At 43.9% G+C, this 14,144-nt stretch overlaps 3 protein-coding genes across 4 annotated transcripts; 2 read left to right on the top strand and 1 right to left on the bottom strand.

Annotated features, from left to right (window-relative positions):
• Positions 1–165: 165 nt before the first annotated feature.
• Positions 166–2,699, bottom strand: golt1bb (golgi transport 1Bb). Its single transcript, XM_084477227.1, has 5 exons — positions 2,563–2,699; positions 2,148–2,239; positions 1,770–1,948; positions 1,245–1,326; positions 166–732 (listed from the first exon to the last, which is right to left on the bottom strand). The coding sequence occupies exons 1-5, from the start codon at positions 2,585–2,587 to the stop codon at positions 694–696; spliced, it is 417 nt and encodes a 138-aa protein (XP_084333353.1). The 5' UTR covers positions 2,588–2,699; the 3' UTR covers positions 166–693.
• A 555-nt stretch (positions 2,700–3,254) lies between these two features.
• slc35b4 (solute carrier family 35 member B4) lies at positions 3,255–6,865 on the top strand. The gene is made up of 10 exons (XM_084477213.1): positions 3,255–3,478; positions 3,710–3,823; positions 3,917–4,019; positions 4,117–4,166; positions 4,290–4,371; positions 4,534–4,594; positions 4,774–4,883; positions 5,190–5,265; positions 5,395–5,470; positions 5,935–6,865. The coding sequence occupies exons 1-10, from the start codon at positions 3,402–3,404 to the stop codon at positions 6,188–6,190; spliced, it is 1,005 nt and encodes a 334-aa protein (XP_084333339.1). The 5' UTR covers positions 3,255–3,401; the 3' UTR covers positions 6,191–6,865.
• A 236-nt stretch (positions 6,866–7,101) lies between these two features.
• Positions 7,102–13,911, top strand: chchd3b (coiled-coil-helix-coiled-coil-helix domain containing 3b). 2 transcript variants are annotated; one of them, XM_084477612.1, is made up of 9 exons: positions 7,102–7,261; positions 8,061–10,206; positions 10,692–10,785; positions 11,065–11,245; positions 11,775–11,798; positions 12,038–12,121; positions 12,260–12,330; positions 12,789–12,927; positions 13,312–13,911. In XM_084477612.1, the coding sequence occupies exons 1-9, from the start codon at positions 7,181–7,183 to the stop codon at positions 13,333–13,335; spliced, it is 2,844 nt and encodes a 947-aa protein (XP_084333738.1). In that variant the 5' UTR covers positions 7,102–7,180; the 3' UTR covers positions 13,336–13,911. The 2 variants fall into 2 exon arrangements, with proteins under 2 accessions (XP_084333738.1, XP_084333739.1); XM_084477613.1 differs by lacking the exon at positions 11,775–11,798.
• Positions 13,912–14,144: the final 233 nt, after the last annotated feature.

Consider the following 14,144-nt stretch of genomic DNA (forward strand, 5'->3'; position numbering starts at 1 on the left):
GTTGATATTGTTGCGTCCTATGGATATAAAGCAAAAGGCTGGGAAATTATTTTGGGGGTGTACATCAAAGATTAGGAGGTACAACTCAGATACAAAGGAAATAATACACTTTATTCCAAACAGGAACTTTACAAAAGTTACATCAAGTAAAACAGTTCTCTCCGACAGAGCTTTTGTCATGTATTTAAATAGAAAATGGCTGAAAAATGTCAACAAAGGAATTTTTTTTTAACAGTGGTCACAAGCAGGGTTTTAAAAAAAAAAAGAAACAAAGGAATTGAAAATCCAGTAACATGTCATGTCGGTAACAGGCATCTACAAACGTTTCAGTAACTCGTCTCAGTAACTTCCCAATCGGTTGGAATGGCGGTGGCAGCTCCCTCCTGCCCTCCTCTGTTCCGGCCTAGCCTAGCGCTTGGTCCCAGCAGTCCCATTTTAGTGTACAAACGACAATAGCCACCCGCCATTAAAAACAGACTCCTTTGTTAACAATGTCCACTGGCAGTAAAGATTATGATCCAATTTCATTCAACGGTGGAATCTCCTTGAAGACATTGAAAAGTGTTTCATGAAAAATGTCTTCTCCCCTCCTGGACTGAGAGTTTTGGCCTTTTTCCTACCCTAGTAGCACTTGGCTATAGCTACGAGGATCAGTTACATCATAATTTACTTTATACATAAAAAGAGACCGTGTTATACCATAGTGTTGCTCTCTCCCACTTTGTCCACCAACTGAAGGAGAAAGAAAAAGTCAGACATTAATGCCTCCTTCATATATTGAATGACAGACATCAAATTGTATTGAATGAGCTAAATGAACAATAAATGTTCAAGAGACTGTAAAAGGCAAATGTAAAAATATCTTTCAATGCAACCATTGTAAGATGCACAGGAAACAATGAGATGAAAACATATGAATACAAACATATGAATACAAACAAAAATGACTAAAAAGCCATAATCTTGGTCAAAGACAGAAGTTCTCAGTGGTAGCTCTCTTGGTGCCTTTAACCTCAACTACCTTCATGTTTCTCTACGGCAATGGCTACAGCACTATGACTTTAACTTGACCCCGCTCACCGTGACAAAGTTTACTGCTAGATTGCTCAAGGCAAATTCACCACATTCACACTGTAGTGCTAATTGACTACCATCCGCTTAGGCCTGCCCATGTGATGTGTGACTTGGGATGATAACCGTAAAGAAGCGCTAGCGTGCACGACTCACTGGGGACGTGTACTTACAGTACTGATTCCTGGTAAATTGAGTATGGATCCGAGGACAGGCACCCGCCTGATGAAGCCTACCGCCACTGGGAAGAAGCCCCTGTCAAGACAAGAGGACTTAGTTTAGTTTAGTTTATTGTTTTTTGTTAACAGGGACCATGTATAGAACAGGTTCTATACCAGGGTTAGCTAAACAGCTCATTTGCACCTGTGGTCCCTGGGCAGGAAGTTCAAAGCACTATAAAAACATACTAGACATTACAGACAATTGTTAAAAACAGATAACAACAACATCAACAACATTACAGTAAAAAAAAAAACAACATACAAAATACATTTGGTGTTATAGATATACACAGAGATCAATGATCGCAAGATTGATTCTCTTTCAGCCATGTCTTCAGAGACTTTTTAAAGCTATTAAGACTTGTAGTCTCTAATATGGAGTGGGATTGAGTTCCATTAGAGCTAGAAGAGGACCAGCTACTAGTTAGCAGACAATGTCATGGGACAACTTGAACGATATATTATAAATATCAATACCTGAATAAGAGGAAGAATCCATAGATCTCCAACACAACTCCAATGATTGGCCAGCCAATCAGAACCACCAACACACCCCCGAGAAAGAAGCTTGTGGCTTTTATTTTGTGTTTCTGGAAGAAGAATCTGAAAGTCCTCTCCCAGCCGATGACGAATGACAGCCCTGCGACAAACAGGATCTGCAGGAGAAAATAATATGCATGCACTGTGAGACATCCTGTCTATGTGACTTCTACTAGTACAGTGGTAAAATAATTCTATATTAGGTAGCAATGAATAAGTGGTCTTAAAGCAGATCTCCTTGGATTAAATATATATTACATATATAATGTGCTGCAGTGACGTGATTCAGTTTGAAATGTTTTGATTTTGACTCACGTTTCCAATGGCAAGGAGAGCTTTATCAAAGAACAGCATCATGCCAAAGAAGAGGAAGAACACACCGAACCCCGTCAGCCCCATTCCGATCTCTGGACATTTCATGGAAGAGAAACAATTAATTACGCTTTATTTGGCCATTTCGGATTATAAAACTGCAATGTGGACGTGAAAACAAAAAAACAACGTATGACTAGCAACGTTGTGTAGCATCTGAGGCTTTATCATACATCAAAGCACCAAACATGAAATATCACTTAAAACAATAAGAGAATTACACCGATTGGCGTTGACTGCTCCATCACCACACAAGTCTCATCTATTCATTCATTCATCCCTCGGGTCATAATAAGTTAGCATCACACTGGGCATTTGTAACCAATAACACATCAGGAATCAGGCAGATTGATCTTACTTTGCGAATCTGTGAGGGAAATCATATTGGATGCAATGGATAGGCAAATCACAGAAATAAAACTATTATCAAGTTACAGATGAAGTTCTCAGCCACAGTACACAACCGACTAGCTAGCAAAGCTGGCGCCACGTCTTCCGGAACCACAGCGACTCACTCCGCGGGCCAACAGCGCCCCCGGCCGGCGTTAGTGTGAACTGTACGTTTACCTTCAATGGATTCTCAATGAATAACACATTGTTCGATTATTCAACTACCAATTCAGATTTATATATTATTTTATTGTAATACTTTGTTTTGATTTCCCGCTTCATTCTGAGAATGTGAAATGATTTTCGTCTTGTTTGCAATACATGTCGGAGGAGCCATAGAACTACAAGTCCCAGGAGCTATGGCTACGGAAGAGATACTTGCGCTTTACGGCATTTCTCTGCGCGTAGTTGTTTGTAGTTCCTTAGCGACGACACTTCAAAATATGATTCAGCCAGTTTGTGGGTATTGATTTTTTTTTCTAAATAAGTGTAATTGTCGAATTACAAACTGAGCCCGTATAAAGGATGTTTTAATGCCTGAAATGTTTAACCAAAAACCTAATCATTGCTTCGACACATGAACGCGCATCGTGAACTCGCAACAGACAGGGCACGAGCACGTCACCCCGACGCAAGCTCCATACGAAACTTCCGCGGATTTGGACGACGCTACACTCAGACGTGGTCAACTAAAATAAATTAGTTTTTCATCTGGGTGTCCTCTTAAGATTATGTGTTGTTTCACTATGCACCGAACCAACCCTTGTTTAATAAAGTAACTTTTTATAATAAGCTTGTAAGTCAATTATGGGTACCCTCTTACCGATACTTCTGGTTTTTATCGGTTGCTGCACTAATGTTGTGTTTCTGGAACTACTTGTAAGGTCAGTGTGAATTAACGTGATAATATGCATTTATTCTCAGCATTATGCAATTGATCCATATTTAAAATCTGACGCTGTGTCCATTTGTATCTTACTTGTATCTCTTCTTGTCAGGGGACAAGGAGAGATAGTGCAGTGTTTCAAAGTGCAGTCTTGTAATCACACACTGTTCCATAATTATAATAGTTTATGTGTGACACCCTAATTGATACTCTTATGTTATTCACGCAGAGATTTTCCAGGATGTGGGAACATCGTGACCTTTGCCCAGTTTGCATTCATTGCATTAGAGGGTTTCATTTTCGAGAGCAACTTTGGGAGGAAGAAATCCACAATCCCTATGCGGTATTAAAGCCTGTTAACAAACATCAATCTATGAGATTGTATCTCCTTGTTGCACAACAAATATGCTATTAATTATTCTGGTTTTGATTTTAGGAACTATGTGATCATGGTGACCATGTTCTTCACAATCAGTGTGATCAACAACTATGCCCTTAACTTTAACATTGCAATGCCATTGCACATGATTTTTAGATCTGTGAGTATCAGGTCTTCTGGTCGAAAAAATCTTCTACCATCCCTAACCAACATTTAGAATGTTCTACATGTCATTAATGGCATGCCTTTGTTCACAGGGGTCTTTAATAGCAAACATGGTCCTTGGAGTTATCATTCTCAAAAAAAGGTATTCCCACTTCCAACTCAATCTAAATGATTTTATGTTTTTGAAAAATGAAAACATCAGAGAATTCATTAGTACCAGTATGGCTCATTAATTTAATCTGACTGTTTATTCCTCGTCTTGCAGGTATTCAGCGAGCAAATACATGTCGGTCGCACTCATCTCTGCCGGGATCTTTATATGCACCATCATGTCTGCCAAACAAGTGGTGAGTCTTCCACAGACGTGTTGTGGTAGCATATATATTACATGCAGATCATCCTGATCGAAAATCACCTGGCCCTGACCCTGACACTGTTATCACAGTAACACTGGTTATTATCTGTATTTTATTGTATGCTCACTATGCTGGGAAATGTTGTGTTGACAGAATGTAGCAAATAATCCTTCCGATGAGGAAGGTGTCCACACCTTCATACACTGGCTGATAGGTGAGTGATTTTAGTGTGGTCTCATAACCACGTTTTCATTTCACTTTATTTGTTGGTCCATGGTTTATGTCGACTGACTTGACATGTGTCCATGGAGCGAAGTCTTAACAATGTCAAACAGGTTTGAAAGATTCAGATCACGTCTGAAATGCATCTTCTGAATCAAATTCTACCTGCAGGGATAGCCATGTTGACGTTTGCTCTACTGATGTCTGCCAGGATGGGCATCTTCCAAGAGACTTTATACAAACAATATGGCAAACATTCCAAGGAGGCACTTTTTTATAATGTGAGTTAAACTTTCTCTCTCTCTCCAGTTCATTCCTCCCAAAAAGCATATGTCTTAATCAAATCATTGCTGTCAGAGGGATCGCTCTTACATTTTTTTAAATAAACATGACATGGCAGTCAAATAGGCCCCTCGACTGGAAAAACCAGTGTTGTTGATTTTATATTAGTACAATTGTTCTGCTCTCTTTCTCTTGGTGCCCTCATGTTACTGAGGATTCAAGTTTAGAGGAGTTTTTCCAATTGCTTTTTGAAGGGGTCCCCTTGAGACACAAATAGATTAGGCATACGATCTGTTCTCCCCCAGCACTGCCTGCCGTTACCGGGGTTCCTGCTTCTCTCTTCAGACATCTACAACCACTGCTTACACTTCAACCAGAGCAGTGAGTCCATCTGTTCATACTCAATACTCTTCTGCTATACTGCTGCAAATAGACATGCAAGCGTGTGTCTCTTTGTAAATCATTGTGGATACTGTCATGCAGTCGAAATATGAATGTTCCTTTCCTTAGCTCCTGCAGAGATCCCTGGGATTGGACTAACTGTTCCTGTGATGTGGCTTTACCTTCTGGTTAATGTCATCACCCAGTATCCTTACAAAAAGTGAATTTCAAGGGGACGTTTAGTTTCCCATTGCCTTTGGTCGGGGCACTGTGGATTTGACTTGTGCATAAATGCGTCCTGCAGTTGGTATGTGATGTTGACAAGCTAAGACTACAATACTTTTAGTGTACTGTTGTGTTAATTCCAGCGCTGAGCTAACAGATGAGAGGAAATCAAGACAGGAAATCAAGAGTACCATTATTATTACCCAATTCTAATTTTGTATTTTGTATTCTGCATCGCCCTGCTGCTCATATTTTTCTTGTTAAACACAAAGTAAACTACAGGTTCCCTCACGTTCATTGATATAACTGTTAACGCGATTTCCTTTTCCTTTTCGCAGGCAACTCATCGTTAGATGTAAAAATGTAAAATCAAAACGATAGCTTTCAAATAACCCTTCAATTCTGTAATTCCCCCGAGTGTGTTCCCTGACGCCCGGCCCTCAGATACGTGTGCATCCGCGGCGTGTTCATCCTGACCACGGAGTGCGCGTCGCTGACCGTCACCCTGGTGGTGACCCTCAGGAAGTTCTTCAGCCTCATCGTCTCCGTGTGGTACTTCCAGAACCCCTTCACGGTCTGGCACTGGGTGGGCACGGCGGTGGTCTTCCTGGGAACACTGCTGTACACAGAGGTGTGGACCAGCGCCCGGGCGGCCCTGCGGAGGGCTGACGTCAAGGGGGTGGAGGAGAAGAGGCAGTGATCAGGCAGCATGGGACTGGTCGTTGCTGACCTGCGCCGTGATATCCGGGGATTTGGAAAACCTGATTATTTTTTGGAGACTCTTGTCTTGTTTTTGTTTCAGGTTGTCAGCTTTATTGCACAATTTTATTATTGCTTTGTAGCTACAATACCTCACCAGCACTCTGTTTACAAATGTGCCAATTATTATTTTTGGTTCTCCCTCATTTGCTTGTTGACAGTTGGTCTCTTTTGTTGTGGTAATATTTATTTGGATACTTGACTTTTGACCGACACTATTGCAAGACTGAGATTTGTTTTGTATGAGCAAAATCTCGTATTTGTAATTGGTATCAGATGAACTGCCAATACATCGCCTATCTTGTCTAATCTTTGTAGATGGAGGATGCTGCTGGAAATACAAACGCACATTGTAACGTGGCAACATTTAGTCATGGCAATTGGTCTGGAGCGCTGCTCATCTGTTGTGTCTCAGAGGTATTAGACCTGACTAAATGTCACAAAGGTTAGGCCTTTTGTACATGTGAAACCCTTGTATTTGGAATAGAATAAAAAAAGTGTCAATAGAATAGTTCCTTTTTGTCTAATCAGTTATGGTAAACATGAGAATCTATGCTGGGGTCATGTACCGGGTCATTTACAATATGCAAATAGTGCAAGAACATAATAAATTGCAATTGTGTGCAGAAATAAATCGTATATATTTTTTTAATTTGATGAAGGACACAGAAGGGATTATTAGGAACACAATGTACGTTCACAGACCCTTCCGTCATCACTGCGACTATCGACCAATCAATATGGCTGTTGTTGAACACCCTCTGCAGTCATCCAATAGAAGTGGGTCATTCTGCCGATATGGAGAAGTGGGAAGGGCTGTTAACAGCTGTATGTGGAACTCGTGTGGACGCTGCCTGCATGGGTTTGACCTGTGTTGCAAAAAACATTTATATAATCTCCTGTCAACGATTTTTATTTATTTCGGGCCAATATGGGAGGTAATAGTCCTAGCCAATTTGCACATGAGGGCGATGGTGAAGGCGGCGGAGTGTCTTTTGTGAAGGGCATTCGGGTGAGTTCGTTGTGAAAACTTTAATGTCAAAATGCTCGTACAGTACAGTAAAACCCAACTCCCAGCACGAATAATGTGTAGGGGGCTACTCTCTGACCTTTTGCGTTGCATCTTGCAATGCAGTAACATTGATATGCACAATCCTACCTTTTGATATAGTCTATGTTCCCCTAACTAAATCAAATAATACAAAAATGAACTATAACCTCAAACTGCTGAATGCATCGACATTCCATAACATGACACTAAACCAACCGATGCTATGCGTGATCGCACCCTATTCCTTCCACTTGAATAATCCAGACCCGTGGTTCATCCAAAAGTGGGAAGTCTAACCCTTTTATTGTGAAAAAATATAACTATCTAACTATTAGGCCTACTATAACTATTTTGAGGATTAAAGGTGGCGTAAGTAGGATTTAGTGGCGTCCTCTAGAGGAGAGGTAGTAGATTGCATGTAAATACAAGGGAATGCGTCATAGCGGGCCGACTCCCAATGTAGATATAAAGGGCTCATTCTAAAGTAACAAAAACACGATTCTTATTTTAATGGGATTATACACTTATTGAAACATGTTTATGAAATTGTATTACATCTCCACCCACCAGTCTGTTCCGCTAGATGCCAGTAAGGATAATAAATTGATAATTTATATGTAAATGTATCATGTGTCTTGTCTGAATGCTTTTGATCTATATAAACCCCCCATGATTCCACTGAAAGCTTCCTTTCTTTCCCTAATATCCAATTGTTTTCTCCCGAATAAGTCAATCTGATGACCTCTTCCGTTTTTCACAGCTGTCAGACCGAGTTGTACACAGGATGAAAGAGTCTCAAAAGGTTGCCAGACCTCATCCATCTGATAATAAACAACAAGCTCCCTCACACCCTGAACCAGAACCAGTAGCACCAGTGCCCACAGCCCCTGCACCTTCTGCCGAGCACGTCTCAACACCGCCGGAATCTCCCATAACTCCACTCTTCTCCACCCTACCTGTCCAGGAACTGACACCTGCCTCGACACCTCCCTTCGCCCAGCCCATAAAACTCGCCACTCCTCCACCCGTGAAGTTCCATTCAGCCCCGCCCCCTGTTGCACAGCAAGAACCCAAAATTGAAACCGTGACGAAGCCTGTTGCCTTAACGGTGACCTCCCCTGTCCCCGAACCCGAGGCGATCTCTAAACCGCTTCCTGAACCTGAAATGGTTCTTCCCACATTGGTGGAACCCATCACCCAATCTGCACCTCCTCAAACTGAAACGGCTCTTCCTACCTTGGTGGAACCCATAGTCCAGTCTGTACCTCCTCCCCAAACTGAAACATCTCTTCCAACCATAGTGGAACCTATAGTGCCTCCTCAAACCGTAGTGGCTCCTCCTACCTTGGTGGAAACTATAGTCCAATCTTTATCTCCTCCTCAAACTGAAACAGCTCTCCCTACCTTGGTGGAACCCACAGTTGAATATATACCTCCTCCTCAAACTGAAATGGCTTCTCCTACGTTGGTGGAACCCATAGTCCAATCTGTACCTCCTCCTCAAACTGAAACAGCTCTTCCAACCTTGGTGGAACCCACAGTCCAATCTTTACCTCCTCCTCAAACCGAAACAGTTCTTCCTACGTTGGTGGAACCCATAGTCCAATATATTTCTCCTCCTCCTCCAACTGAAATGGTTATTCCTACCTTAGTGGAACCTATAGTCCATTCCATACCTCCTCCAACTGAAATGGCTCTTCCTACGTTGGTGGAACCCATAGTCCAATCGGTACCTCCTCCTCAAACTGAGACAGCCCTTCCACTCTTGGTGGAACCTATAGTCCAAGCTGTAGTGCCTCCCCAAACTGAAATGGCTCTGCCTCCCTTGGTGGAACCTATAGTTGAATCTATACCCTCTCCCAAAACTGAAATGGCTCTTCCTACGTTGGTGGAACCTATAGTCCAAGCTATAGTGCCTCCCCAAACTGAAATGGCTCTGCCTCCCTTGGTGGAACCTACAGCCCAATCTGTGCCATCTCCTCAAACTGAAACAGCTCTTCCTATGTTGGTGGAACCTGTAGTAGAATCTATAGCGCCTCCTCCAATTGAAATGTCTCTTCCTACGTTGGTGGAACCTATAGTTGAATATATACCCTCTCCCCAAACTGAAATGGCTCTTCCTACGTTGGTGGAACCTATAGTTGAATCTATACCCTCTCCCCAAACTGAAATGGCTCTTCCTACGTTGGTGGAACCTATAGTTGAATATATACCCTCTCCCCAAACTGAAATGGCTCTTCCTACCTTGGTGGAACCTGTAGTTGAATCTATAAGTCCTCCTCAAACTGAAACAGCTCTTCCTACCTTGGTGGAACCCAAGGTTCTCCTCTCTGCTCCAGTTGAACCTCAACCCCCTACTGAGGCTGAAGTCACTGCTTCCTCTCCACCTCATTCCCAAACATTGCAACAGTGCGCCATACTCGAGGACCAACCGGAGACCCCATGTGCCACTCCAGTGGAAGAACCTGCTCTAAATGTACCATCCATGCTACTCCCGGCTCCAGTTGAAGTTGTGACTCCTCCACCTGAGCCCTTTGAAGCCATCCTGATTGACACCAGCGTTGCTCCATCCGTAGAAGACGACATCGCTGCTGTTCCCATTCTGTCCTTTGAATCTGTGGGTCCTCCAAGCCCCGCTGTCATCGAAATCGGGCACTTTGTGGTCTCTCAGACGGCCGTCTCCGAGCCTCCAACCCCCGCAGATCTTCCCCAACCCTGTCACTCCATGGAGGTTTCTCTCCCAACCTATGAATCGGCGGCAGCAGAGCCCCAAACGGAGCCCATAGACATGGATCCACCACCGCGAGATTCAGAGCCCGAAGTCCAGGGCTCCGCTTCCCTTCCTGTTACTGAGGATCCGTTTCCGGTATTCACCTTGCGCCCGCTACCTGTGCCTGATGTCGCAGGTGCGTATTTCTTGTGTAAAGTAGCAACCGATTTTCTTCGCAGATTATTATTTTTTATTATTATTATTATTATTTTTTTTTCCAGGCATTATTTTTTTATACATACATACATACATACATACATACATACATACAATTTGCACGCACAAACCAATTCAAATAATTACCACACAGTTTTTTGTTTCACATAACATACCTGAATCTTTACTGACTTAATTGCACATGGCTCTGCAGATCTTTGAGTGCACACATTGGGGAGTTGTAGAGTTCTGTTCGAGTTACGCAATGTTTACTTTCTGGAGGTTGCCACTGCTGGTGGAAGCCATCTTGTTTCCGGACAGGCATACCACAGCAGTGGTAACCATCACAGGCTCCATGTTAAATTAAGATGGGATGTCACTAGCCCCAAAACCCTGTGAACTTAGTTATTTGTGAATTTAATGGAATGCTCTGGTTGACGATGATGTCCTCTTTGTTATCCTCAGTGGATGAAGAGGAGCTCAGGAGGAAGGTCAAAGAGGAGCTGCAGGAACGTCTGGGTGAGGAGATCCACCAGAAGAAACTGGATCTTCAGCTTCAGTAAGGAAACAGTGGGACACAGACCTGGGTGTTCAGTGGGACACAGACCTGGGTGTTGTTCACGAGTTACTTGTTCCCTTTGGCCTTTACATAGGCCTTTACTCAATCATGTGAAAGTGGCTATGGCAATGTGTAGTTTGGATAATTCTAAAGGCCAAGTCAAGTGCAAATGTTCTTACACAAAATCCAATACGTTGGAATGCAATCATAAATAATAAATGTGTACATTTGAGAAGATGGTCTTACACTACGTGTGTGGTGTTAACGTCCCTCCCCCAGGCTGGAGGAGGCCAAGACCAGGGCCAGGTCAGAGGCGTGGGCCGCAGCCCAGCTACAGATCCAGGAGCAGGTGAAGCAGACCCTGGATGCGGAGAAGGCCGGCCACGTGGAGCAGCTCAGAAACGCTCTCCTCACCGAGCGCATGAAGTGCGAGGACGAGAGGCTGATCGCCCAGGTGTATGTAAGTACACAGGGGTGTGGTTAGGGTGCTCCTCAGGCTGGTTCGGGCAGGGTGCACCATGGCACCGCCCCCACCCCCTTGTGGAAGTGCATGTCGTTTCTTTGGTCGCTCAATCTAACCTTTTTTGTTCAAGACGAAGCTCTGCCGCCCTTATTCTCTCCCTCTCTTAATCCCGATGTTAATTATGTCTTTGTGCAGCTTTTTCTAGCTCTATGCACTTGGCATAAAAAGGGTGCTAGCACCATTCTTAAGATAGCACTGCTCCTAAGATAGCTCCATTCCTACGGGCTGACCTAGGGGGCGGTATCGTTGTCTATAGCATTACGCTCGCATAGAATGGGAGCCTCGGAAGGGTGTCAGTTGGTATTTCTTGTTTCATAATTGTAGGGAATTGGATGTATCCAACCACATTTCACTGACTGCACCAAGTATTGTTAAAGGTCTACTCCCTGGTGCGCGTCTGTGTTCTGAACTGGAAAGCTGCTCATTTTCATTTTCTCACCACCCTCCTTTGTTTCTCTTGCCATAGTCCAGTCAGTGGTTGGAGTTGAAGGTGAGCTTCACGCATGGCTGACCCCTACCTTTTTTTTTTTTTTCTTTTGTCAGTTTGCAACCTTGGTATGGTCTTTTTCGCATCATGCGTTTCATTTGCAGAGCGTTTCGTTAGATTAATCCACACGTTCATCCAGATACCTCGCAGATATTGGCTCGTAATATTCGTTGGTGTGTTTGCATGAGCCGCTTGTGATATAGTTTTCTCATGTCTATAAATCTGTTTTATTTCTTTCTCAGGCCCATAAACTTGACGAAAAGGAGAGGGCATTGAAGGAACAAGACGAACGCTTCAGGGAACATCTCGACAAACTGGAAGAGAAGGTAAGTGATCGCCCTCATAATATATCCCCCTGTCCATATTTTCTCGGTGTCTGAACTCAACAGAGTCATTCCCTGTCTCAGTGATGTCTATTTCCACTTGGTAAGTGTTTTTTTTTGTCTGCGTCTCTTTTTACACAGAGGGCTCAGTTCTACAAAGTCAGCGCTGAGAATTTCAAGAAGGGACAAGAGGAGACTCACAGCCGTTTTGCGTGAGTACATAATCAAAGACGGAGAACTTTCCACACATGGGGCAGCCGATACACGTTAAAGGTGACATATTATACCACCAGGTGTGAGTGTGATTAGCCGTTACAAGCCGTTTTGAAAATCGGCCTCTTCTGACATCACAAGTGGGCGGGTCCACCTAGATGTATGACGGATAGATGTATGACGGATAGCCACAGTCCACCGGGTAGGCTAGGTGGACTGATCTATCCAGCACATCTCTAGGTGGACACTCCCACTTGTGATGTCAGAAGAGGCAGATTTCCAAACGGTTTGTCGCAGCTAATCACACTCACACCTGATGGTATAATGTCACCTTTTAAGCGCTTGGAAGCTCAGTCTTCCTGTGTGGCTGTTTTGAAAGTGGATGCTGGTCGGCACGTACGGCGGTCTCAACCTAGACCCCCCCCCCCCCCCCACCCTTCTTATCTTCTGCTGGTAGGCGTTACAACATCAGCCCGGCCTGCGGTGACCTGCAGAGTCAGGTGATGAACTGTTACCGGGACAACGGGGGCCAGACCCTCGTCTGCTCCCCCATTGCCGCCGCCTACATGCAGTGTGTGGCCGACGCCAAGCAGCAGGTGAGCCCCCTCACCCCCCTCCACCCCCACGTCTCCCAACCCCCCCCCCCCCCCATCCCCCCCACCCCTCTTGGGTCCAACGTCAAACATGGAAGCCTACTGCCTTTGCCCTACCTGATGGTTCACAAAGGGGCCTGGTACCTTGTAGCTGAAGGTAGTGGGATCACAGCCTACCTGTAGACCTCTTTGAGCCCCCCCCCCCACCTCTGCTCTTTAATCTCATGCATCTGAATTCACACATTTTGTCTCTTTTGATTAAAGCAACCGCTGAATGACTAGAAGGCGCAGTGTTACGTTGCTCACTCTTCAGTGTTAACCATCTTGTTCTCACCGTTTTACTTTTAACCTAGTTGTTTTTCTTCTCTCTTTCTTTTCCGCCGCTAGAACAAGCTGAGCACCGGAGGTTAGTGCGGTCTGTGGTGAGGACGTTTTTGCATTGTCTTGTGTCGCCCCTCCTGTGCACAAGAACAAGAACAAGAACAAGCACAGGTTCTCACACCGCAAGGGAGGCGGAGGGGACACGCATCCACACGGCGGCCGACGGCGAGATGCTTTTAGACACAGAGAGAGTGACGCACGCCGACCCAAAGAGTCCTATCCACTGGTTCATCCGACCCGAGCGTTCCCGGGGTTATTGTGTGCAGTGATAACGGTGTGCTGTTAATTCTCACTGTAAATATTCAATACACTCCACGCTAATTACAACACCACCCTTATCACCTGTTGCATTGAGCGCTACGGCCTGCACAGACAACATGGCCCTCGACACAAGATGAATAGAAATGTAAACCTAAGTGTCACAGAGTTTTAGATAGTTTTTTCCTTTCTTGTGTGACTTAAGATTTTCTTTCTTTTGTTTGCTTGATGATAATGAAATTAAGTATGTGTTTATGTTTTGTAATCCAACATTTGCACATGTGCCTTATCCTCTATTGTGATCAATGTATTGGAAACTGCTGATTGTTGATTGATTGAAAATTATTTGAAACACCTGCAGTCTTGTTCTTTATTGTCATTTAAAAACTGTTCGATCTTATTAATCTATATATTTATTTTGGGTATATTTTGAATGCAACGTCAGATAGTACTGCCCTCTTGTGGATTTGAAACAAGTCGTGGAATTGGTTTTTGTTCAGAGCAAGTAGCCTGCAATGCCGGTGAGTGAGGTAAGGTTTGGTAGTTATCCTGCGGCAAAGGGCAACACTTTGATAACGTCC

This window comes from Micromesistius poutassou (genome assembly GCF_964030765.1).
Source record: "Micromesistius poutassou genome assembly, chromosome: 13".
In the NCBI taxonomy this organism is placed as follows: domain Eukaryota; kingdom Metazoa; phylum Chordata; class Actinopteri; order Gadiformes; family Gadidae; genus Micromesistius; species Micromesistius poutassou.